General features: G+C 44.8%; 1 protein-coding gene across 2 annotated transcripts; it reads right to left on the bottom strand.

The window, feature by feature from the left end:
* Positions 1-1,056: 1,056 nt before the first annotated feature.
* On the bottom strand, positions 1,057-26,841 carry ZC3H14 (zinc finger CCCH-type containing 14). Of its 2 annotated transcripts, none has more exons than XM_077323430.1 (17): positions 26,662-26,841; positions 23,856-23,898; positions 21,653-21,767; positions 19,131-19,171; positions 17,708-17,903; positions 15,297-15,721; positions 12,960-13,131; positions 11,240-11,340; positions 10,510-10,665; positions 9,689-9,763; positions 8,723-8,882; positions 7,526-7,749; positions 5,212-5,332; positions 3,600-3,736; positions 2,741-2,835; positions 1,733-1,839; positions 1,057-1,348 (listed from the first exon to the last, which is right to left on the bottom strand). In XM_077323430.1, the coding sequence occupies exons 1-17, from the start codon at positions 26,695-26,697 to the stop codon at positions 1,342-1,344; spliced, it is 2,211 nt and encodes a 736-aa protein (XP_077179545.1). In that variant the 5' UTR covers positions 26,698-26,841; the 3' UTR covers positions 1,057-1,341. The 2 variants fall into 2 exon arrangements, with proteins under 2 accessions (XP_077179545.1, XP_077179546.1); XM_077323431.1 differs by lacking the exon at positions 26,662-26,841 and adding an exon at positions 24,856-25,940.

The raw sequence follows: 26,841 nt of genomic DNA, 5'->3' as shown, positions 1-26,841 counted from the left end.
CTAGGTCCTAAGGCCTTAAAGGAACACTAATTCCTGTTATTCGGATTTCAAGATCAATGTGTCACCCAGTACAGCATCACCCAGTACTCGCTCCAGCTAAACGTTTCAAGGATAATAGATATTTTGATAGAGAACTGTATAATGGATGCTTCCATACTCTTTTGTTCTTCAAGCCAGTTGTCCAGTTTAATCACACCAAAGGTTTGTGCCCTAATGGTTGCCCTGAAAGATCTCATGCTCCCTCTGTGCAGCTCCTTTTCTTCCTGGAACAAACTCCTCCCACCAGCCCCATAGACACATTGGGCAGATCTCTCAGCTACCATGACTTGCGATTAACCCCAGGGACAACTGACATTTCCCTTTATATATCAGATTTATTTAGGGTGGAAGAAGGGAATCAACTCCATGATAGGGAAAGTCTAGGGGAAAAATTGTGCAAACCTATCTAAATTCTTTTATCTGCAGTGGAGAAAGAGGTATATTTCATTTGCTGCCATCCCCATTTCAGTCAGAAACAGCAACATCATAATTGCAATTAGGGTTGTGCGATTCGGCTGCCGAAGCGGCCGTTCCGTCCGGGCGCAGCCAGCGCCGCGGGGGGGGGGAAGGGCGGTGCCGGCAGCGGCGTGACAGCGGGCGCAACCACGCAGGCGCGGAATTCCGCACCTGCGTGGTTGCGCCCGCTGTCACGCCGCTGCCGGCACCGCCCTCCCCCCCCCGCAGCGCTGGCTGCGCCCGGACGGAACGGCCGCTTCGGCAGCCGAATCGCACAACCCTAATTGCATACTTCCGATCTCCCTAAACAAGTAAAACTGCAAACCTTTAGCAGCTTGCTTATTGTTTTCTGAAAAGAAATATGGGGGGGGGGGGAGACTCGAAGAAGAGGCCCATCGTAATGTTTCCCTACAAGCATATTATCGTCCTGTCTGTATTTCTCAGGCGCCATTTCTCAAAATAATTTCATTGAAATATATAATGAAGCATCTTCCAGCCTTGAGCTAAATGTTTCCTAATAGATTTTATGTAATTGGCAAAAAAGAAGAAAGAAGCTAGCTCAACATTAGAAGGATAAAAATCCATGCCTTGATGCTTTAATTAAGGTTAAAGTAAAAGTCTCTTTCCTACACGTACATCTTTACATTAGAAATATGTAAAATCAGCAATTAAATATACAAGTTTTGCAAAGGACACATTTCAAGTATGCAATCAACTTCATTTTATGAAACAAAATATATTCAAGGCTTGGCATATTGGATGTAACTGTTACAACCTCTTGGTTCCATCCACCAGTTGTCTTTCCATCATAACACAACAGTGAAAATTCAATGGGCTGTGTGATGATTATTCACTGGGGGGGAAACAGAAATAGACAATCAGTAAATTTTGTCACACAAAAATAATGAGACAATTACTGTTCTACACTAACCATCACTAAATCCAAACTGCTTCAAATTTAGGCACAGTTAACGGTTTGTAAATTGTTTTTTCAAGTTTGTCTTTCTCACTTAAGACTGCAGGCAGATGATATGGTTTAAAACAATGCAGTCAAGAAAACCTCTAATGAGCAATGCAATGCAACTAAGGTGACAAGTTAGAAAGAATACAGAAAGTCTCAAGCACGATGTATCAAAAATGCAGAAAATGTATTGATTTTGATCCTGCAGCTGCATGGTTTGGTCAGCAAGCATGACTTGACAAGAGTACAAATAATACTGATAGTGACTACTACTACCTGGTCTGAGTTCGAGTCCATTTCAAGGCATGACGTGGTGGTACAGAAACAGTAGGATGGTAGAATGTGCAGTCTGCTCGGGTGCACTGAGTGTTAAACCGACAATGCTAAAAGGGGAGAAGGAGAGAGTCAGAAAACCCTACTGAAATAATTCAATATTACTCCTCCTCCTCCTCCTCCTCCTACTACTACTACTACGGTCCAAGCCCATTGCATTCAGGAATACAACAAGCACTAGATTAAGGGGGGTGGAGTGGAAGAACTCTGCTGATGGCCTCCCCCTCCAGCCAGGACCTGGAAAGGCTGCAAGGCAGCTGTTATGGAAATCACTGGTAGGGGCAGCTCTCACACAGCAGGGATCTGCAGCCTCCAAGCCTCAGAGGGAAGTGGAAGGAGGAGGGGGTGGTCAGGGGTGGGGGACGCAAGGCCGGCTGCTGGACAGACTGCCAAGCTGGCTGGAGAAAGAGGAGGCACTTGGGGCGGGACAGCTGCCCTGAGTGGATGTCAAGTGCTGAGACACACTCCTCTTCCAAGGCCTTACCAGAAATATTAAGTGTAACAGATTATTATTATTAAATTTGTATGCTGCCCTCCTGTGCAGGCTCAGGGCAGTGTACATCAATGGAAAAGCAATCACATAATATCAAAACATAAACACTAAAACATTAAAAACCTTTAAAATCACATTTTCCATTCAAGTTTCATTGTGTGTATGTGTGTGCATGCGTATTTGTGTCCCTCATTCCACCACCACCCCTTCTGTACTGGCCCCATGGGGTATCCAAGAGGGTACATGATCAAACAAGGCACCAATGTCACGAGCACAATATAAGATACTCCTGAATATGTAATTATGAAGATGCACTAATTCCTGAGCACCAGAATGCAAATGCCTAGGATTCAGCATCCATGAACTTCAGTCCTATGAAGGATGGGCTGCTGATCCATGGTAAAGAGGCTTGCACTTTAGAATCTTCCTGCAGAAGGTAGCTAAAATGCGGTACTTACTTTTGGATGGTAGAACGGACATTCCATTTTCTTACATGCAGGGAAAAATCGGCAGAGCTGGCTGGTAGAAGACGTTGCTGGTACTGGAGGTGGGGCTATAACACCAATTCAGAGGAGTAAGTTAATGAAATGCCAGGCACAAAAAGAAACGCAGTTCTTCCAAACAAACGTTCCAAGTATTTCTAGAAATCGATGGCTCTAGTGGTACCCTTTCCACTCAGCCATCTTCCACGGGAGGAAGGAATCCCACCATTTCCTCCTTCAGGGAGGTGCAACAACCTGCCAGCTCCCATCAAAATTCAGCTGCCTGACAAATTTCAGGGAATGTGAATCCAAAAGAGGGGTTGAAATCACGCTCAGAATGTGCTCATCACATTTGCAGACTGTATTAAACTGGGTCAGGCACCTCAGGAAAGAAACAGGATGCTGCTGGACTTGTACAGGATGGAGGACTGGGCCCTGGCAAAGACAATGAAGTTTGATAGGGACAAGTGTAGAGCATTGCACCTGGGTAGTTAAGCCTAGATATCAGATGACTGACACCAGGATGGGAGATGCCACCTGTGAAAAGGATCTGAGGTTCTGGTGAACCATAAGCTTAATATAAGCCAGCAGTGTGATGCAGCAGTAAAAAAGGCTAATGTGATTCTAGGCTGTATTAGCAGAAGTATAGCAGTGAGGTATTGTGTCGCTGTATTCTGCTTTGTTTAGATCTGTGTTGGCAGAGGGTTGGACTAGATGACCCTGGTGGTTCCTTTGAACTCTGAAATTAAATCTTTAGCTCCATGGGGGCACATTCCGACTGGTTAGCACTCTCAAATCACGCACGTCTACCCCAGCAATGGTGAGAGATGTTTACCTGGCTTCGAAGGCGGCAGTGGAGTCCGCCGGCTGGCATGCGTATAAGGACAATCTGGCTTACTACACTTGGCATCGTATTTGCAGTTGGGGTGGATGAACAAGCACTTGTCGGCAAATTTGCAATTGGGAAAAGCTCTGAAATGAAGAGAACAAGCACATGATTTGCTGAGTAAAGTTTTTCACACCATGGCTTTGTCTATGTCTACTCCCTCCATCATTCCTGCTATCAAATACAGCTCTCTTAACATGTGTACTCTAAGATTATCATCCTACACATCTAAGGCAGGGTCCCAATTCAAAGTTGAGCCACAAATGCTCTATTTAGCTATGCATTAAAGTTTAGGAAGCAAACTTACCCATAGTTGTAGAGTCCAGTGTTCAAAGCACCGACCCATTTTAGGGTGGACTACCAGGGCCCTGCTGGGATCATCAGGGGTGGAAAGGAGCACATCCAATTTATAATGGATTGGGGAAAAACAGATTTGAGGCCTCCAGATAATGAATTTAGTGTCTCCTACCTTCTCCTTGGCTAGAAAAACACCCTGGCCAAAAGGAGAACGGAACTAATTCTGATGGCCTCCAATCCTATCTAGGGGTATGCAAAAATACCCAAAATAGTATTTTTCAGGTTCAGGTATACAGAACCTGTAAAATATCAACATTTCCCAATATTCCTGAATCATAATACTGGTATGGTATTCAGATTCGGAATTAATCATGAAAGCCAAAATTTTCAGCTCCATGAGTCCGAGGCTCTTAAAGGGACCAGGATCCCTTCAATGCTCGCGGAGTCAGAGGTCACTCCAATCCAGGCAGTTGTCTGCCTTGCAGTGTGTCCGCCTGCTGTAAGGCTGGAATGGCTGCAAGCCATTTTTCCCCCCAGCAATCCATTTCATTTCCCTCCATTTGGAAGGGGAGGAACTGGCTGCTAGGTGGAAATGGCATACAGCCATTTTAGGATCCATTCCCCTTCCTCCCAAATAAAGCAAAGTGAAATGGATTGCTGAAATGGCTGCTAAGAATTTCAGTGGCCCTTTTCACTTCCCACTGTTTGGAAGGAAGGGAAACAAAACTGAGGGTTTAAATAGCTGGAAGCTGCTAGGTTTAAATGGTTGGTAGCCATTTCAACAATCCTTTTCACTCCCCCCTTCCAAATGGAGGGAAGCAAAAGGGACTGCTGAAATGACTTGCAGTCATTCCACCCTTAAAGGAGTGATCCCTTTTGCTTCCCTCCATTTCAAAGGGGGGGGGGATGAAACAGGGTTCAAATGGCTGGCAGGCATTTAAACCTAACAAGCTGATGAGTGGACCCAGCCATTTCAGCAGTCCATTTCACTTCCCTTCACTTGGAAGGGAGCGAAATGGATGGCAAAATGGTATGTGTCTGAATAAAAGTCAAGGAAATTCAGCTTTTTTTTCAGATCAGCTATATCGGTAGCCAAAGTAGATCAGGTTGGCTTAGAAAATAATGAAAAAATCCAGGAAGGTTTTCAGTATTTTTTACAGTTCGGGTAAACTGAATGCATAAACCTAATCCTAACTATTTCAGATGCTTTTGCTGGCGGTCGAGGGGTTAGTCAACTAGTACCAAGAAGCTTATAGGTACTAACTTGCATGGCAGAGTAGGATGATGGAAGGCACACTCGTCTCCATTTTTGCAGGCAGGCCAATACTTGCAGCGCTCGGGGACTTTCTCCGCTTTCTGAAGAATGGTCATGTCCTCCATCTCCACTGTGGGAAGAAAACAGAGGCATTCTCTTCTGCATCCCAACTGAATCCCAAGTCCCTCTGTTCACAAGTGAGGAAGATGTTCAGGTTCTAAGTCTCTACAGGAACTGAAACCATGCACTGGCATCAATGGGATTGTATTATATGGGAAGAGATCCAATAACTCATATTGCTGATAAATTCAAAATAATTAGCCCACCACAGGGAGCTCAAAGCTTTCTGGGGGATACTATAACACCCCCCCCTCCTGACAACACTTTCCAGTCCTAGACATTGGGAGATGCCCGGATATCAAAAGTTATCAGATAGGCCAAGGCATCTTGGCAACCAAAGCAAAAAATGCCTAGGAGTCAAAATATTACATAACTTGCCTTTGTCTTCCTGCTTTATGATGCCCAAAATCTGCCACATTCAGGAGCCACCTCAGTCTGTTTAATGACATGCTTGAAACTGCCCTAATCCACCTCTATGGAAATGCTGGTTTATACTATCAAAGATGATCATAGTTATTTACACTACCCTGATCTCTAAATAATTCCACCTAAAGGTCGCTTTTATTGGGAGAGAAAAAAAAAACCCAACAAGCCCATAAAACAACAACACAAAATTAACCTAGGCAGGGATTAGGGAAGTACTGCCACACTAGGGATTATTTTATTTATTTTTTATTTTGTTATATTTATATACCGCCCCCCCTGAGGCTCAGGGAGGTTTACATGGAACGCAAAGAATTATACATTGAACTCAGTTTTGCCAATAAGCTAGACTATAACAATGGTGACAATTGGTGTGAGGAATGTGGAGCAACTGTGGAACACTGAAGAGGTATGAATTCCTTTAGAAAACCCTCCACAAACCAATATCTTCTTTATTTTCCTGTATTTGAATTATAAACCAACACAATTCCAAACGCTCCCTCTCCCTGAAAGGAGATTTAATGTATTTTCTTGTCTCATTTATGTTTTGTTTCCTCCTGGGTATCTCTCAAGTTTATCGCTGTCCACTAGGGATATAAAATTCCCAGAAATGTGAGGTTACTGGGGAGGGCAGATATTTTGGTGGAAATACTTAATGGTCTCGCAAATCTACACTGATTTTACTACTTTAACAACATCATAAAATACATAATGTATAACTTAGCATACTGAATAGCTAAACTTGGTATTTATGGCATTAAAAAGTTATAAATGTCCTCGTTTTCTACAGGCAGCATTGCAAATAGACCAATACTTGATCAAAAACTACAAGAAGAGACACTCTATGCTCTTTCCTTTTGTGTGGTTCTGACAACACTCAGAATCCCCACAGCCACCAAGAAGAATCTCCTAAGCAGATGATGGGGGAGTATTTCCCCAACCTGACCATGGGCAACAGCAAAAGCCACAACACTGAGAGAGCTACAGGGACGGACCGAATGTCTCACATACACAGTCTATGGTGTCCCCTGCTGCCACCACCACAGCTGGTTTAGATTTTCATTTTGTCTGATCGTAAACAGTCTTGGGAACTACAACAGCTAAAAGGCAGACAAATGTGTGTAAACCACTTAGTTGTCCATAACAAGCCAAGATTTAAGGAGAATGATGTTATCTAGCTTTTCCCAGGACAGAAAGAACAACACATTGCAAATAACATGCAACAGTAACATGGGAGGCAATGCAAGCTAGTTTCATTTCCTTACATAAGCAGCACAGAAAACGAAAAGGACACAAACAAATTAAACCAATTTCAAACTTTCTACATTGGAAGAATCCTCGTGGTGAACTGTCTGTCTTGCCCCCCCCTCCCCAAATGCACATGATGTCTGCTGTTTTATCTGCAGTACTTTGCAAAAGATTCTGGGGCACAGCCTAGGAGAGAATGCATCCAGCTTGGCCTTAAACACAGCCAACACACACACACACAAACATATGCAGGGAAGGCTGTTCACTATTAGTGAATTATGTTAACTGATGATGAGCTCCCCACAAACGCCAGGCATTCCTGGAACGTAGTCTAAAAATCATCAACAGACCCCAATAAAATGTATCCATTGCCCTGAAGATGCACGAGGTGCAGAGATGTCTGACAGAAAGGGGACCTGCTCGCAGCTCAGTCACTGTGTGCTCCTGCCCCAACTAGCCAAAGAAAGGATCGAGGGCGTTTCTCAATCCAGCAACCCCAGAGAGGCTTATCCGCTGCAGAGGAGGGGGTTACCGTCAGTGCTCTCCAGCTGTCGGGAGATAATGTGCATCTGCTGCGCTCGAAGGCTCCTTAATCCCTTATTGGCTGATGCTTTGGGGGGAACCGGTCTGACTCCTTCCATGAGACTCATTTCCTCCTCTTCTTGATCCGATAAATACCCGGGAGGGCTGGGTACGCCGTCCAAGGTGACTATGAACTTGGGGCTAGCTGGCTTCTCTGGCTGCACAAGCTGCTCTCTGCAAAAGGTGTAAGAAAGGACACAGCTATTGAAAGAGGCAGCAGTCACTGACATTAACAATCCATGACAGAGGGACATTTCATTTACAAGGGACTGGGGTATTGCCTTTTCAGGGCTCTATTGCTTTCTGATAGTTGAGGGCCACCCCCGCCCCCAGCGTTAAAATGGAAGGCACTCTTTACTCTTTATGTCCAAATTTTTAAAACTGCATTAAAATTTACATTGCATTAAAAATTTCCCTCCTCCTCTGTTTCTGCACGAGTCCTTGTTCTGGGTGGGCCTCCTAGACGAGCAAACACCCCCCCAGAACTGTAACTTATGAAGAGGTTCAACGACCAGCCTCTCAGGGCAAGGAATCCTGTTGCCTCTCTACATTCAAAGGGACTATATGACAACTAAAGCAGAGATGGGTCACAATTACTGGATCCCAATTGCTTTGAGACAGGGCTTTGGGTTCCAGCTGGGTGTAGGGCTTATCCAGCCTGCTGTTCTTGTTAGGAGTGCTGATCTGGTGAGCCGGGTTTGATTCCCCTCCCTCTACATACAGCCAGCTGGGTGACCTTGGGCTCACCACAGCTCTGATAAAGCTGTTCTGACCAAGCATATAAGACCCAACTCCTCCTCCTCCTCCTCTTCTTCTTCTTTCTGGAAGCCTTTAAGTACATAAGATTATTTTCACAACACTCAAGAAATTTCCTGATGGCATGCAGTTTGGGAATGAGTTCCCTAACCAGCTTTAATTAACAATTTGAGGGCAAGTGAAAGAAAGGAGTGAAGCATAAAAAGTGACATTCACTGTGACCATCACCTCCACCGCAAAGCAAGAGTCCTCTTCTCAAAAACCTGTAACACCACAGGAGGAGATGTTTCTGTGGGTTGCCCCCGAGACCAAACTCACTATTTGGACTCTGCTTGGCTGAGTAATCTCCAAGAGCAGCAACACGGTCAAATCCCCCAGAGCCCCTCCTTACCGTGCCTGGATAAGTCGCCCTGAAAGGGTCTGCAAGGCCTCGGCAGTTCTCTTCCCCACCTCCTGGCTCTGGGGCACCACGACGTCCTCAACCAGCTTAGGCTTCTTCAGGATAAATGACCTTGTGTCTGTGTGGACCACTGATTCCAAGTCGTAATAATCTAAGGCCACGGAAAGGGTAGAAACGTTAAAGATTATTCTGCTGCGATTGGAAAATGGGGATGAGCGTGAAGACGACAACAAGACAAGCAGATGTCACAGCAGCAGATAAAAGAGGCAGGCGCATGAGGCTTAGGACGGATGGTCTTGCTCTAGCATGGCTGTCCATGCCCCTCTGGTGCACTCTTTCTCCTGGCTTTGGAGCCAGGAATGCACGACCCACAAGAAAATATTGCAATTACTGAATCCTTTTTTGTCATTTCCTAGCTGGCCAAATTAAACGGCACAGACATAAGTGTTGCTGGGAGAAAAATGGGATGGGGGGTATAAACAAGGGCCATTACTTGCAGCATAGCAGTAACAATTACTCAAGAGCAGACAGCAGCCCCCCCCCCCAATCCTTTGTTTGGAACAATATTTTAGAAAAACAAAATGTTTGAACCAAGATGGTTTTCATCCACACTAGCACTGCTGGTACAGCACCAGAAATATTTGCCCAGTCTAGCCCGTCAGTGAAGGGAGGACATGTACAGAGGCCTTCCCAGGGGGCCTTTAGGATGCACCTTGAAATAAAGTAACTTAAAGTGGCACCTTTGCAATCAATGGTTTTATTCTGGGTATAAGCTTCTGTGTGCGTGCATACTTCCTTGATACTTCTTTCTTTGGCACAAAAAACAGCAGCAGCATCAGAAGCAGACATAAGGATGGGTGCAGAAAGCAGCAGATGAACTATATAGTGCAGCAGAAGTCAAATCCCATTTCTGCAGAAGAAACTGGGGGAAAGGGGGGTGTAAAAGGACTGACTAACCTGAGGTCTTCTGCCATGCTGCTTCCATGTTTGGTTCGACCTGGAGGCGGGAGAAGAGCTGCCTTTGCTGGGTTCCTAAAATAAGCATAGCCATAGAATGAAAAGGTTTAGGATTTCCCATTCAATCCAATTGGAGATTGGGAAAAGCTCCCCTGAACTCTATCCTTCAGATACCTTTCTTTCCAAGACAAATCCTCTCCCCTTACAATCCAGTTTAGCTGATTCCTACAAAGAGTGCCATGATGGTGGGTTTCCCTCTTTCTGTCTCTCTCTCTCACTCTGGGCCTGTTCGGACACTGCGTTTCTGGATTCAACCTCAGGGGAGACTCCTCTTCCTCACCATAATATCTGGTTTTATCTCACAAAGAGATTCCTGTTTTCAGATCAACAGGGAACTCTCCCTCAATCCTTCATGGACAGTGTCACCCCTTGATGCCATGACAGACACGTACTTCCCCGCCACAGATTCCTTTGTATGGATCAGGGAAGAAAGGAGAGGGCAATTGCCACAATTGTTCTCAGTAGAATGATATGTAGCAATTTTAGCAAAATTTTGCATGTTGTATTTAACAATAATGGGGTTTGGGGGGGGCAGGCAGATAATGCGTTTAAACCAACGAGGATTAGATGTTAGTTACTCCTTACCGCAAGGGGAACGTGAGAACCTAAGACTTATGAGCTGAGATTTCAACCAGTAAGTAAAACAGAATAGGCTGCACTACAAACGTCCACATGCCAGCTGGAATTCATCAGCCTGGCCCCAGCCCTCGGGGAGAAGGGCTTCCTTATGTCTGGTAACACAGTGGCATTCTCAGTATTACCTGGAACTCTCCCCTGCGCTTGTTCCTTTGGCTCGTCTTCCTGTATTTGGGTGTCTACTCTGGCTGGCCGGTTCGGGGTGTTCATCATTTCCAGGAGGGCTTCATCATGGGTCGTTCGTGTTCTAGGAGCCACAGGGACTGTCTGCTTGGGCGGAACTTCCCCCAAATCAAACAAACAAATGGTCAAGAGAGTCAGGCAAAGTTCACGTGTTTCATCTCTAAGAAATTATGTTTTCTGAAACCTTTGAGCAAAATGGGCAAAAAGACTAACAATTAATCAGAAAGAGTTTAGCATTCAGGTTAACTTTTGAGTTTTCAGGGAAAGGAAATGCACAGCTAGGATCCTATGCAGAGCAAGCAGAGCTGTGCTATAGAAACAGGAACTTTCCTACCTTCCCGTTTCTGCTGCAACCTTGTGTGGCCCCTAAAAAGGTGGCCCTATTGATCCGTGGAGCCCAAGAACACCATAAGGGCCAAAGTGGCTGTGTGGGGTGGGGGGGAAGAATTCTGCCACAAGCAGCTACATCAAGCTTGGCATTTGGAGTTTTGAGGTTCTCCTTTTGGGCGCCTTGTGAATTAATTTTTACTGTTTTGATACTGTCCTTTAAAATGTGAAACTGTTTTAAAAGCTTCTGGTTATAAGAGATGAATTATAAATATTTCAACTTGCTAAGGTCAGATGTGCACTACGTATTTATATTGGATGTATACGACAATTATAAATAATTACCTGTAGCATAATTTGTTGTCTTTGTAACAGACTCCTGAGCTTCAGATATTGCTTTCAATATTAAATTCTTATTGGCTTGTTTGGATGGTGGCAGTGAAGGCCTAGAAGGAGTGAACCCAGAGTTACAGGCAGAGCAGTTAATAGTATTACAATTATAATCTGATTTTTTCTTTGGAATATAAAGCATCTGGTCTACTGCCAAGTCTCATGAGTTTCTGGAGATTCATCTCTGGTCAGGTATGTCCTCCCCCCCCCCCCAACATTCTGTACTACTCTGTGGATCAAATGCCTATAACAGCCTTTTTCAGCCTTTTGACTGTAGAAGTACCCCGAAATATTTTTCAAATTTTGTGGAAGCATGGAAGCAATGTCAGCTGGCTACACCCCACCACACACTCATGTGTAAATAAACAATAATTAAATTAAAATAAAGTTAAAATATGCAAATAAAAATAAAAACCAGCCCCACCATCTCCATATCCTACTACACCATGGCTGCAAATAATTTTTTTTAAATAACATTAAAAAAAACCCACAAATAAGTCCATCTCTACTGCCTGCTCACCGATACCTGGATGGGGAAAGGAAGACTGGGCTGCTCCAAAGATGCCCTCCAACTAGCTCCTTTGCAATTGGCTACTGCTGCTGCACCTCTATCCCTGCCAGCCACACCCACCTTGGAGAAAGAATCACCCATGAAGCTTGCTAGGTGGGGACGGAGAGCAGAAGCTGGTGTTGGTAGGCATTAGCACAGCTGTGGTGGTAACTGCCAGTGCTATGTGGCCGCCATCTTGGACTCCTCCATGCTACAGTACATCTGAGGCCCTCTAAAGGTACACCTTGGTACTGTGGTACAATGGTTGATAAATCCTGGCTTATAGACTGCTCTCCTTATAAAAAGTATTGCATTCAACTCAGGGGGAGATTTAGACAATGGTCAGTTCTACAGAAATAAGGCTAACATATGCTGAACTGCCCAGCAAGTTCAAAACTGGATCTCTGTTCTGATGACAATAAAGATCAAGGTGGGCATGCCACTATGAATCTCTCCAACCACATGAACCTGCCTTATACTGAATCAGATCTGTGGACGATCCGGGTCACCACTGAATGATAGCCCCTCCCCAATCCTTCTGTGTGATTAAACAACCTCTAACCTAAAAGCATTTAGCTCATAGCAAAGCTGGCTTAGATGCTTTCCTCCCTCCATTACAAGCAAAGCAAGGAATACTCTATTGTAAAAACCATGCATTAAATAATCAAATGGTATCACATAAATCAAAGAATACTTCTAATCCACCCTACATCTGTGGGGATAGGGTAGAACAGGGGTAGTCAAACTGCGGCCCTCCAGATGTTCATGGACTACAATTCCCAGGAGCCCCTGCCAGTGCTGGCAGGGGCTCCTGGGAATTGTAGTCCATGGACATCTGGAGGGCCGGGAATTGTAGTCCATGGACATCTGGGGTAGAATATAAATTCAACTATAAATAAAAATATATAGGTGAGAATAAAAATTCTGTAGGTGAGTTTTATGACATAACTTGACCCTGCACTACATCATCTTGCATTCAGGAACAGTATGGGGATCTCCATGGAAAGGCCCCATGTTCCCAGTTTAACATTTCATGCTTTTTCAGGAAATCAATGTTCCTATTTTAATGTTTCCATTCACTGGCTTTTGTAAAACAAACAAGCAAACATGCAGATCTTCCAGTACCTTCTCTCAGGCTTTGCTGGGACAGATACGCTGCTGGAAATGCCTCCCAATCGCAGGCCATAATCTTCCTCTTCCTCCTCCTCCTCCTCCTCCTCTCCCTCACCTTCATTACTGAACCGTTTCACTCGGACCACTGAGCTCACAACTGGCAGCTTCCTTTTCCTGGAGTTTTCTTCCTGCAAGCAAAACGACAGCTCAATAATCACTGATTTTATCTGCATGGAAAAAAAGAAAGGGAAATTCTCATGTTCATGTCAGAGTCGAAAGGCATTAGTTTGTCCTCCCATAATTGGACAATCTGAAAGCCGTGAAGAAACCTGTAATCTCTAGAACAACATGGGGAAAATGCAATTTTCACCCTAAATTAAAAAAAAAATCCACTATTGTTCTTGAACAAGGTCCAGAAATATTGCTCTATACTAGATGTTTTAGAAGGACAGCAGTCCATTGTAATTCTGCATTCCGCCATATTTACTGTACCAATCACACCCACATTCTATCTTGATGTCCCGTCCCCCCCCATTTTGCTCACAGTCTCAAGAGGGCAGTCCTAGAATGACAGAGCTGGAGGTGAACCAGTGGATTAAGCAGGCCCACTCCCTGCTCCATATTTAAAGCAAACCCTCATAACTGATGGTCATTTTTCTGGGAGCCTGTTTCTGACCTATCCTTCATCCTCTCTTTTTCCCCCTGACAGCTACTCCACCTTGCCTTTTCAGCCTAACCTCTAATGACTAAAGCAACAACAGGTAATTTGAAGTATATCATGCCGTATTATATGCTTCCTCCTACAAATTCACAGTCCAGGATTCTTCTTGTTGATCTCTGTACTAAACAGATATTGACTGGCTTGGCAAATAACAACAGGCTCAAGACTGCCCAGGATTTGAACCTGACTCTCCCTGGTTTTAGTTTATTACATTGACCCTCAGTGGCTCATCTGAACTAAAAGGGGAAGAGGGGAGGAAACAGCTCTGGAGAAGCTGCAGCTGAAAAAAAGGAAACAGAAAAAGCAATGAAAAGAGGATAGATGCCTCAGGACAGCTCGCAATTTGCACCGAAATTCCAGAATTCTGAAAGCCATGAATGGTAGAAATCAAAAGAAGTAACAAAAACCCTCACTTGTTTTGCTTCTAGTTGCATGATTCACATGCACAGTTGTAAGCCCAGGACTAGAATTTTTGTAGAACTTATGTTGTTGTTGTTTTTAGAATATAAAGCACATGATGGCTGGAGGGACATAGATGGGGGAGGAACAGAGAGACAGAAAGAGAAAACATTTGTTTGGGGGCAGGCATGTGCCTGGGCAAACACTAGGTGAGAAGGGCAAAAAGACATGTACAGAAATCCCCATTCCCCGAACAACGGACTCTGCGGCAAACATTACGCATATATTTCCATGTGTGCGTGAGTGTGGAAATTGTATTCCTTCCTTATCCAGGGAGGTCAGAAAATTTCCTCCCAAAGGAAACAGATGGAGATTTTGAGATTCCAAGCATGACAGCTATTATTAGATTCTGTATGAAATACAGAACATGCAGAAATGTGTTAAGCAAGCGTCTCTATTTATACCCCCAACCCCTTACTCATGCTTCCCTGATGCAACCCAATGAACCCCAGAATGTGATGACATGGCTGGTCCTACCACCCTGTCACACAAGGGATGCTAGGAGCCATTGATCATATGGCAGAAAGAGGGTGGAATTGGCAGCCACATCCCTAATGGAGGAAAGCAAATAACATTGCGACAGGATGCAAGAAGCTTAGACACAGTTGTCAAGAGCAGGCATCTCAACTCTGTAAGACCAACTGTTAAGAGGAAGAATTTGCTGGGAAGGGTTAGTGTTCCTGATGATATCTAACTTTCTCTGATTGCAAGGGAAGAAAACAGCGCTGGCTAGACGATGGGAGAAGAACGCTCTCGGAACACCAGGCAGTACTGACGTGCTCTTGAGCACCTAAGAGTACCTCCAGAGGCGTCTCTGGCCTAAAGGGGTTCTACAGTAGACACAGCAACGTTCTATTGGCTTTGCTGAAAGTATAAAGATGGAAGCCAAGGATTTAACACTAGGCACTAAACATGCCTTGCCAAGCTGCAGCCCTGCAGGACAATCATACAAGGCCCCAACTATGCCACTTCCTACTTCTCCTATTTAAGGCTGACACACACACTTTTCACCTCCAAGGCACTGAAATACTGGAGTCTGGATGCCACAAAGCTGAGATGCCATCTCTGGGAGTATTTTTAACCACCCTCGCTAAGTTTAGAACAGGGGACTCCAGGTGTCCATGGTGACCTCCGTTTGTTGAGTGCCAGCATAGTTTGGGCTTACATACTTGCCTCGCTGCTAATTTTATCAGCGTTCAATCTGGGAGGGGGCCTGTAGCTCTCGGCCAAGCCGCCAAAGGCATCTGGATCGCAGAGCGGGAGGGCTTCCAGTGACCTGCTGCCCTGCGTCTCGAGCGGCTTGCCAGCCTGGATGTTGCTCTGTTGTGACAGCCTCTGCAAAAGGACACCACTTTCTGCGCCGCGACTCGCCGGTGGCCGGTAGATTTCGACGGACGGACGGGAAGAGCCGTAAGTCACGGTGACAAGGGGCTTCTTCCGAGGCAACCGGTTCTCCTGCACAAAATTGAGGTCTTCATCGATGAGATCGTCCGGCTCGGGTTTAATGTCAATTACGGCTTCCAAGGGGGACAGTTCCCGTAGGGGTTTCACAGTGGACATCAAGAGGGAGGTGGAGCCATCTGGGCAAGGCTGCCTGTGAGAGAGGAGACAGAATACCAAGTCAGTTTCCTTGACAGAAAGCATTAGCTCAGAAGAAAGACTTAAGGAGAAACTGAAGAAACAAGATGCCTCTCTTAAGCCCTAGGAATTTCATGTCTTCTTTCAGTAAGTCAAATCCAATGCCCCTCATTTTCTTGAAAGGAAAACTAGTTTTTTCTCGACATGTGCTTTCACGAAGAAGAGGGAAGCGTCTTAAATTCACCTAACAGCTACAGTTCGGTAATAAAACACTTTGGGGGAGTATAATCTTTTTGAGGGGGGAATCATCTTACATCTTCTTTTTCAGTAAATATGGTAAATTACAGAGACAAAGTAACTTTTGTAGAGCACAATCTTTCCCCATAGAGCCAGAAGGTTCGACTCTCATCAGCTAGCTATGTCTTACTGCTCTCAAAACAGAGCTTTTTGCCAAGAATAGTTACAGGTATCCTGGGCTGCATCTTTCTGCATATCAGGCCTTGGGAGCAAAGAACATTTTCTTTTATTTATTTGATTTCTAGACCTGTGTTCCCAGCAAACTGGCTCGCGATGGTTTACAGCATTTATTTTATTTATTTATTATATTTATATACTGCCCTCTCCTGCTGCTCAGGGCAGTTTACACATGCAAAGCTTCGTGTCCTCCTTATCATTCCCAGGGTGTTAGGCTGGCCAGAAGAGGAACAGAATGCTGGACTAGTTGTTCTGTTCAAGCCAAACTTCTTTCTGGAGAAAAGGAGGTTGAGAGGGGACATGATAGCCCTCTTTAAGTATTTGAAAAGTTGGCATTTGGAGGAGGGCAGGATGCTGTTCTCGTTGGCTGCAGAGGAAAGGACATGCAGTAATGGGTTTAATCTACAAGTACAACGATATAGGCTAGATATCAAGAAAAAAAATTTCACAGTCAGAGTAGTTCAGCAGTGGAATAGGCTGCCTAAGGAGGTAGTGAGGTCCCCCTCACTGGCAGTCTTCAAGCAAAGGTAGGATACACACTTTTCTTGGATGCTTTAGGATGCTTAGGGCTGATCCTGCGTTGAGCAGGGGGTTGGACTAGATAGCCTGTATGGCCCCTTCCAACTCTATGATTCTATGATTCTTTCAGATTCATAGGGAGATGGTGTTTATTTATATAGACAACAGACTTGTTTAGTATAGAAAACAGAGCATTAGACTAGGAACAATAAAACCAAGATTCATTTCCATACTTAACTACGAAGGTGACTTGGGGACCTTGTGCAAGTGACCCTCACTCTCTCAGACAGGAGTGAGAAGCAGCTGAGGAGAGAGGTGTAGGTAATCTATAGCAGGGGTAGTCAACCTGTGGTCCTCCACATGTCCATGGACTACAATTCCCATCAGCCCCTGCCAGCAAATGCTGGCAGGGGCTCATGGGAATTGTGGTCCATGGACATCTGAAGGACCACAGGATGACTACCCCTGATCTATAGCATGTGCTGCATAGACCAAAGTGGTCTCTTCTCTAGTGTTGAAAAGGACAGCTTTGGCATATGAAAAGTTCCTAGGTGCATTTCAGTCTGTGTTTGGAATGTATTATAAAGCATTATGTACCTGAAATCTATTTTGTGATTTGTGTAACATTTATAAACAGAACAGAACTCTGGGAAGAATTAAATAGGGCTTATTGCACTTGAATTCAAAAAATGCAAAAACCTTGGGGGGGGGGGGAATGTACCTGTATACTTGAGCCTTATCTTTGTAAAATTATTTCAGATTAAATTGCTGGGGAGAACTTTGAACCCCCACAGGGAGGTGGGACAAACACGGTCCTCTCAATAATCCTCACAGCTATTTTTTATGGTAGGTCAATATTATTAATCCCTTGTTGCAGACAGAGGCTAGGAAACAGCAACACACCTAAGGCTGCACAATGAATTCGTGGAAGAGCTAAGATCTGAACCGGGGACGTCCCACCTCTCAGTCCCACTAATGCATTAAACCGCATTTTAGGAGAAAACCTTACCGGGAAGCAACAGCTCTCTGTTCCGGGGAGCTAGTTGAAACTCTGGCATCAGTCCTTTCTGGCCACGAACTTGAGACTGTCAGAGGCTGCAGGATTTCTTTTCCCCTCCTCTCCTCACTCACAGCTGAAGTACTTTTGCCCAAAGACAGGTTGTTCTCAAAAACGTTAGGCTCTGAGGTTTTTAAGCTGGGGGGCTCTGGGAAAAGAAGCACATTTGGTCTTCGCTTACAATTTATAAAATTACCACGCTACGTAGACTTTAATGTTTGTTCGTGTGCTGTGTCTTCAACCGGCTTCCTGACTTATGGAGACACTATGAAGTAATGACCTCGAAAACATCCTACTGCCTTCCTCAGGTCTTGCAAACTGGGGGCCAAGGCTTTGATTGAGTAAAGGTGCTGCCTGCCCCTTTCCCCTAGCATGACAGTCTTTCCCGTTGACTCTGGTCTTCTCACAATGTGACCACAACATGGCTGGTTTGGTCATTTTAGCTTCTAGAGCTAAAATGCTTCTAGCTTCTAGAGCCAGTTTGGTGTAGTGGTTAGGAGTGTGGACTTCTAATCTGGCATGCCGGGTTCGATTCCGCACTCCCCCACATGCAACCAGCTGGGTCACCTTGGGCTCGCCATGGCACTGATAAAGCTGTTCTGACCGAGCAGCGATATCAGGGTTCTCTCAGCCTCACCCACCTCACAGGGTGTCTGTTGTGGGGAGAGGAAAGGGAAGGCGACTGTAAGCCACTTTGAGACTCCTTTGGGTAGAGAAAAGCGGCATATAAGAACCAACTCTTCTTCTTCTAGAGAGTTCAGGTTTTATTAGATTAAAGATTCACTTATTTGCCTTACTTGCAGCCCAAGCAGCCCAAAGGAAACTCTCCTTTCAACAGAATCAACTTTCTTTCTGTCAGGTTTGGAGCTTAATAGAAGGCAACTATGTCTGATTAGCAGGGGAACAAGAGAGGCTTTCAAAATCCTAGTCGTTGCTGCCGGGCCTGGTCCCAGCGTGTCCTTCCTTAAAGGCCAAAACTGCCCTGGAAAGGTCTCTGCACCCTTTTGTTGTCAGAAACCAAGAAGCATCAACAATAGAAGCTGTCTAACAACAGCCACCGGAGGCATTCTTTTCCTTAAAGCTACAGGCGCTACTTGTATAATTTGAGGGGACTTTTTTTTTTTTAATTCAGATTTTTTGGGGAAACTTGAGGCTTTACTTAGGTTTGTAGAAGATTTGTCTTGTCTGTTCATAGCCTCAATCTCTGGATTTATGTATACATGTATGGGACTATGCTGAGACGATGGGACCATGCTAAATGACTAGTCTCAAAGCTTTTAAAAAAGATCTTGCTAAAATTGTATGTGAATACATCTGAACACCCTCTCTAACTGAAGATTTTCATTTCCAGTTACAAGACCTTGACTTTTCTTACCTGTAGTTACAGACCGGAGTTTGTCTAATACGCCATGAAGCCTGGAAAGGGGAGAATCGAGAAAGAAAATTATTTAACCTGCATTCTGAATGTTTTAAATGAAGATCTGAAGGCATCTTCCACTTTTATGGTGACCTCTGCTATCAAAGAGTAACATGCAAGGGGACCAGTGTGACTGCCGGGCTGAAAGACCTGACTTCAAGTCTTTCTATCAGTTATGATGTTCCACTCAGGCTTATAAATATTATCAGATCATTTTTCATGCAACCATTTTATCAACACAAAAAGCTAGAGAATTTGGATCACCGGCACTTCCACTATAATGCCCTGCAGAATTTCCACTTGTACTCCATGAAGCACCTGTGAAAGGTCATCCAGAGATTTTGAATGAGGTGTCGTTGATATGCTGACGCTATTGAAGTCTACTTTTCTACTTTCACTGAATCAGGCGAGTCATTAGATATTCTGAACCTGTAGTTCAAAGAGGTAATAGGCTAGCTGAAGTTCAGTCCATATCAGACCCTGTGGCTGCTGATCAATGATATCATTCATCAGGGAATAAAGGGATCAGACAGGCCTGCACCCCTCTGCAGGGGTGAATTTGCTGCTCTGGTGAGCTATTAGATCTGTGCTAACAAATGGAAGTACAAGTCTCCTTTGTGACTCGTAGGCCCTTTACCAAACTTTAGTTGGTGCAACAAGCATGATCTGGGCCAGTTACCCATCCTCTGATCACATCTAAATGGAACTACTGCGGTGCACTCTATCTGGAGCTGCCTTAGAACAGTGGTCCCCAACCTTTTTATCACCGGGGACCGGTCAACGTTTGACAATTTTACTGAGGCCTGGGAGGGGGGTAGTCTTTTGCCAAGGGACGTTACCACTGCCTGAGCCCCTGCTCCACTTGTTTTCCTACCGGCGCCTCTGACTTCCCGCCGTCCGCTGCAAGCAGCAGCTGCGCAGTGCCACGCTGAGGGGGAGCCCCAGCCATGGCGGCAGCTGGAGAGTACCAAAGGTGAGCTGGCGGCAGTGGCAGGGCAGCCCCCGAGGCAGCAGCCGGGGAGGAGGAGGAGGAGCCGCGGTCCGGTACCGACTGATCTATGGACCGGTACCGGTCCCCGGACCGGGGGTTGGGGACCACTGCCTTAGAAGACTATTCAGAAGCATCAGTTAGTGCAAAATATAGCAGCTAGATTACTAACTGGTGCTAGTTATTCAGAACATATTTCGCCAATAATAAAAGAGCTACTTTGTTTGCTCCTGAGCATAACACAGAGTGCTAGTTATCACTTTTAAAGCCCTTGACAATTTATGACTATGGCAAATCAAAGAATCTTTACTTCCTTATATACCTGCCCAACCAAGTGAAACTGGGTGCTTTCACACACACACAAAAATGCACTTTCAATCCATTTTCTATGCACTTTGCAAACTGTCACTGAAGTGGACTGAAACAGCATGGCATGTGTGAAAGTGCCCATTATCTTTCAGAGCAGATCAAACAGGAAATCGGTCTTCTCCACGGAGGAATATCATTTATGGGATTTCACACTATAGCTCCTCAGCTGTCTCCTAACCTTTAGTCTCCTTACGGAAACTCCTCTTTTAGTTCAGGCTTTTGTGAGTATTGGGGAGTGCTGATTGATTTTGTCATTATAAATGGCTTGCTTCATGGTGATTGTAACTAGATTTATTGCGTTGCATCCTACCACTCTACTCAACAAAGTCAGAAGCCTTCCTCTAGGCTTAGCAGTCTCCCTACAACCAAAGTAGCCCCTCCTCCAGAAAAAGTCACTTCCATAGGAGGAATCCTCCTTAAGCTGGAGGCTGACCAGAGTGGTGGGATGCAAGCAACGGCCTTGAAGAGTCAAGAGTCATAAACAGCCTCAACCTTCAAGAAAAGGGATTGCAGGATGTATATTTTACAATAAGTAAACAAGCAAACACATAACATCATCAGCATACAAAAGAAGAAGAATGCATGGGGGAGAATCGCAAAAATGCTGCAGTTAATATCAGGAGCAAGGCATAGCATGCATATTACTTCCATTCTTCATTGGGTGCCCACTTGTTACCAGGCTCACTTTAAGGTGTTGGCTATCACGTGCAAAGCCCTACATGGCCTTGGACCCTCATATCTGCAGGACTGCCACTCCCTCTACGATCTGCCACAACAGCTTTGCTCATCAAAGCAGGGCCTTCTGCAGGCGCCATCCTGCAAAAGGTCAAGATCAACAAATTCAGTTGTGCCCCTCGCACACCTTCTGAAGCCCTAGGACAAAACGCCCATGCGCAGCAGCTGTGGACATAATCTGAATACCCTCTCTCCTGGCCATCTGCATTTGTGTGAAATGATCACGTTTGCCTAGCTTTGCCTAATGACACATACCAGTGTAGAAAAGTTTACAATGACAAATTTAGCAATAATCCTAACTACAGTTACAGCCTCCTAAGGCCATAGATTTAGAAGAGCACTTTGGACAACACTGGTAGCCATATAATTAAATAGATAATTAACGTACCATACAGTGAATCTCACAGTATTGTTTCCTAGAAAGAGCGAAAGGTCCTCGGTCATCTGCTCCTGGCTTTTCTTGTTAGCCACCATAACCATGATATAATCAGGAAGTTCTTCGTCTAATTTAAAGAAATACCACAAGAATTATTTTTAAGGATTAGCGTACATACACATCACCATTCTTCCGTGGAATTTAAGGCAGGGGAGAAAAGGTTCTCCACTGGTCTCTCATCCAGGCACTGATCCAATAAAAATCTGCTCAGCTGCAGAAAGTTTACTGCATTGTGTGGTCCATGGTCTGAGACTAGTCAAAGACTCTAACAACTGCAGGAACAAACCTTGAAAGTTCTCAGTTTAATCCTGGTTTGCAGATAAGGGGAGAAAGCAGAGTTTGCCATTTTGTCCAAATTAGAAAGAAAGCACAATAAATTACGGTTTTGCTGGGAATACGGAAGTCTTCAATATCTAAGCCACATGTGGGAGGAGGAGCTGACAAGCTGGAGGAATTGAAAAGCTTGTTATGAACACAGCTGTAGAGTTTAGGGAACACACACATTTCCAGTAATCAGTCTATTTCCTCAGGGGGGTCAGAAAAGTATTTTGTCCAGTTGTACTACAATCATAGTGTTGGAAGGGACCTTCATGGGTCATGTAGTCCAACCTCCTGCACTATGCAGGACACTCACAAGCCTATCACTCATCCACTGCAACCTGCCAACCTCTTGAGCCTTCACAAAATCAGCCTCTCTGTCAGATGGCTATCCAGCCTCTGTTTAGAAATGTCCAAAGATGGAGAACCCACCAGAAATGACAGAAGAAATATTTCAGAAAGCTTTATGGAAGACAGAAGTTTCCCAAGTGCAACTTACAAGGCTGTAGTGACAAGACAGACCTACCAAAGGTGATCCGGCACAGAGCTCTTACAGACCAGAAAGTACTTTTGGAATAGGTTTGATTATCCTATATGCTGCACATTAAAAGGAACAACATGTATGTAGAAGAATAATCTATTTGATGAAGATGTCATCAACCAGAAACCTGTTAAGCCAAGTATCATAACAATTTTCTACTACTGGAATTCCATGGAAGGAGGTTTACATTTAAAGCATAAATATTAGAGTACAGATTCTGTATACTAAGTTAACTTTTTGATTTTGCTCTTAAAGATCTCCAGAAAGGTGGACCACATCTATTAGATTATGTATAGTGTACCTTGGCACTGGTACTGAAGGCCAGCTTTGTGTAGTAATTAGGAGTGCGGACTTCTAAGCTGGCGAGCTGGGTTTGAGTTCCCACTCCTTCACATGCAGCCAGCTGGGTGGCCTTGGGCTCACCACAGCACTGATATAGCTGTTCTGACCGAGCAGTGATATCAGGGCTCTCTCAGCCTCACCTACCTCACAGGGTGCCTGTTGTGGGGAGAGGAAAGGGAAGGCGATTGGAAGCCGCTATGAGACTCCTGATAAAGCGTCATATAAGAACCAACTCTTCTTCTACCGTATCTGCTCTTCTGCTTATAAAATTATTTATACAATACCAACCTGGTGTTTATACTTTGTATTTGTTTTTAAGGATTTACACTTTAAAATAGCGATCCCCAACCTGTGGGCCACGGACCACATGTGGTCCTTTGACTAATTGGAGGTGGGCATCTTCTCCCCCCCCGGCCCTTTACTTCATCCCCCCCCCAACCCTTTACAACACACTTCATTGTTGTGGCGGGTCTGTATCTTATTTTGAAGGGATGTTTAAACATTACCATAGCGATCAGAGAGCATTAGGGCAGTGGTTGAGAGTAGAGGAGTAAACTACCCCCCCCCCACACTGGGCCTCAGAAAAAGACATTGAGCGGTCCCTGGTGAGTGGTCCCCGGCATTGAGTGGTCCCCGGTGATAAAAGGTTGGGGACCACTGCTTTAAAAGATATGACACATGAAAAGACAGGAAGATGCTAGTTGTAGTAGGTCTGCTTCCTTTGTTTTTTAACAACTTCTCAGGATATTTAACAACTGCGCATATGCAGGAATTCAATATTGAGTTTATTCTACCGTGGCAATAAAGGGGTAAATGCTGTACAAAACCCTGCAGTTATACTTTAGGACTTGTGACCATAACAAAGAATAGTTGATTTACACATACATACACATAGGACATAAATTAACACAATGCTCTATTTTTATTAAGAACCATAGTGATTGTGAAACTTACCAACATATGCTCCCAATTCCTGTAGTTTTCCCTTTATAGCACTCTAAAAGAAGATTTAAAAACTAATTTCAGGTTGAATATTTTCAAGCAAAAGACTTCAGACATGACTCTAAACACAAACTTAATTCTTGTCGTTTAAATAAGACTGCTGTCAGGTTTATAATGGAATAGCTTTCATGAACATGTACTGCTTTGAGACTGCAATGCTTGCACGCTTATTACAAAATAAATCCCGTAAACTTATCTGGAATTGTTTAAACTATATGCATATAGGAACTTTGTTTTTTTTCTGGTTACATTGGTGAATGCTGTGGTTCTTCAGGGAACATCTGAAAGCCTTGGCCTATGTGTCCTATTTGTTGCCCCCCCCCCCCCCAGGATAACATATTAGATATGGTGTGAACCTGGATGCTGGGTTAGATGGACTACTGGTCTGATACAGCAAGGTTCTGCAGATGTTGTTATGCCCTAAACAGAATCAGAATTTAAATGGGTCCAGTAGGTACAAGCCCGACTTCCCCTTCCACAATATTCTGCTCCATAGTACAGAATACTGACTACTTTTAGTTAATTGGATAGGTTATGTAACTTCTGCATAACCCATTCCACCTATTTATTTATAATCATATTTATACACCGCCACTCCCAGGATTACTGACTCGTGGCGGTTCACACCACATAACCTCTAGAGAAATGCACTGATATGTACCTACATTGGAATTGGGGATGTTTTATCTTGCAAAGTTTGCAGGCTTAAATCCTATTGCCAACCATTTGTGATTGTTATGGATTCTTCACTCTGCATGGATTCTTCACTACACAATGTAAAGGTAAAGGTAAAGGTAAAGGTATCCCCTGTGCAAGCACCAAGTCATGTCTGACCCTTGGGGTGACGCCCTCTAGCGTTTTCATGGCAGACTCAATACGGGGTGGTGTGCCAGTGCCTTCCCCAGTCATTACCGTTTACCCCCCCAGGAAGCTGGGTACTCATTTTACCGACCTCGGAAGGTTGGAAGGCTGAGTCAACCTTGAGCCGGCTGCTGGGATTGAACTCCCAGCCTCACGGGCAGAGCTTTCAGACTGCATGACTGCTGCCTTACCACTCTGTGCCACAAGAGGCTCTCTGTACAATGTAGAAAATATATTAAGGACAATTTTTTGTAAACAAAGTTACAATTTAATCAGTCTTGCCTTCATTTTAAAAATACAAGCTGAAAGGAAAAGGGTTTTTTGAAGGTAATGAAGAACATGCATATTTTTGAATAAAAATGTTGTTTGCAGAAATCAAATGTATAGTAGTATTATGTTATGTGTTATTAATAACTACTCAGAAACTTGAAACTGATGTTTAGGATAATATTGGGCTATAGCAGGCTTTCATGAAACCCTGAGGTTTCTTGTCAGTCCTGGAAAGGCTTCCCAAATGGCTGGAAGTTAATTTATTTTCTGTATATTTTTAAATTTTTAAACATGTATTGGGTGATATGACTATACGCGTCATGTTGATTTACCCCATTTCAAAAGGGCCAGCGATGGGAAATGGTGGGGCCCCAGTTGGGTTTGTCCACAGCTATGTTTCCCAACCATATTCTGCACCATCGTGCCACTTCCAGGGTGTCTCGAAGCCTGAAGAATGTTTCAGGGGTTTCTCAATGGTAAAAAAGCTAAGAAAGGCTGGGCTAGACTGACCTTTATTACCATCAATGTTATCTGTTGTGTGGGTTTCTACACTTGGTGGCATCTGTTTCTGAGCTTCTACAGTTTAAGGTGGAGTCAGTGTGCCTGAATATCAGGGTTAAGTTAGCTGTTCAACTCTATATTTAACCATTGAAATTAATGTATTTTTCAGTTTAATTTGTCTCGCATTTTCGTGTACCTTGCCTCCAAGAAGCTCAGGATAGCACACAAACAGTTCTCCATTCCTCATTTTCATCCTCACAACAACAATTATGCCTTGAACAAGGTTAGGCTGAGAGGGAACAATTTGCCCTAAGTTGCATAGCCAAGTTTCATAACACAATGAAAACAGGTGCTCACCTGCACTGTAACCACAACAGTAACATGTCCAGCAATCCATGATTCTATTCTATTGCCAGATTCTCGGTCATGCCCCCCCCTCAATACCTGCACGATTACCCATCCCATATAAAGCACATTTTTTCTACTTCTAAGTAAGATTTCTGCATTTAAACGGGTTAAAAAGCACCCATTCATATGAAACATATCTTAAAATGAGGGATGCCATCCCTATGACAACATAATGAATGGAAGCTGCAAAACAAGAGTGGTTAAGTTTGGTTTAACGCCTTATTGCAGCATTATCCATATACCGAAATTTTCTTTTTTTGCTAACGACGGCTCCTACTTCGTTGCCCCCAAATGTATTGTTGTCAGTGCTTGCTGTAATTAAAACTAAACCTAAGACCACGCGCGCCGTCTCCCCGTCCCATGTTTCGGGCTGAAAGGAATCCCGTGGCACGGGGGCGCCTAGGAACAGCTACTCCGGAGTCGGACCCGTACGAACACGCGTGCACGTGTAAACAGGCACAGATACACACCCACCCACCCTCCTGCCTTGCTCGGCTTCCCTGCGGGCGTGGGCATGACCTGACCTGCGGGAACCTCGAGAGGCAGGGCTGGGGAGCTCGGCCCATGCCCGGAAGAGCTCGGGGGGCCGACCGATGACAGCTTGCGGGCCCTGGGGTCGTGCCTTGGCCCAGCCCGGCGAGAAAGGCCCCCGCCCTCCCGCCCGCCCCGCAGAGTCCCTCAGCCCCGCCGCCCCGTCTCCCGTCGGGCTCCCGCTCACCCGGATCTTGCGGCTGATCTCGGTGCCGATCTCCATGGCCACCGACTGCGCCGAGGGCCGCCGGTCCCGGGCAAAGGAGAAACAATAACACAAGCCCAGAACTAGGCCCGGCTCGAAGCCTCGGGAGAGCGCGACGCTCCTCGGTCGCCAAGGGCCTCCGCCGACAGCGCCCCCTGCTGG

The sequence above is a fragment of the Paroedura picta genome, chromosome 2 (assembly GCF_049243985.1).
Source record: "Paroedura picta isolate Pp20150507F chromosome 2, Ppicta_v3.0, whole genome shotgun sequence".
NCBI classification, from domain to species: domain Eukaryota; kingdom Metazoa; phylum Chordata; class Lepidosauria; order Squamata; family Gekkonidae; genus Paroedura; species Paroedura picta.
This window is presented reverse-complemented; position numbering and strand designations above follow the sequence as displayed.

Bases quoted from the DNA above. Each gene is read 5' to 3' on its own strand.
- ZC3H14 (XM_077323430.1), bottom strand. From the start codon at position 26,697: ATGGAGATCGGCACCGAGATCAGCCGCAAGATCCGG. The intron at 19,172-21,652 runs GTACGTTAATTA...TCCCCTTTCCAG, and splicing joins ACTGTGAGATTCACTGTATG to GCTTCATGGCGTATTAGACA. The intron at 10,666-11,239 runs GTAATTATTTAT...ATTTGGGGGAAG, and splicing joins GACAACAAATTATGCTACAG to TTCCGCCCAAGCAGACAGTC.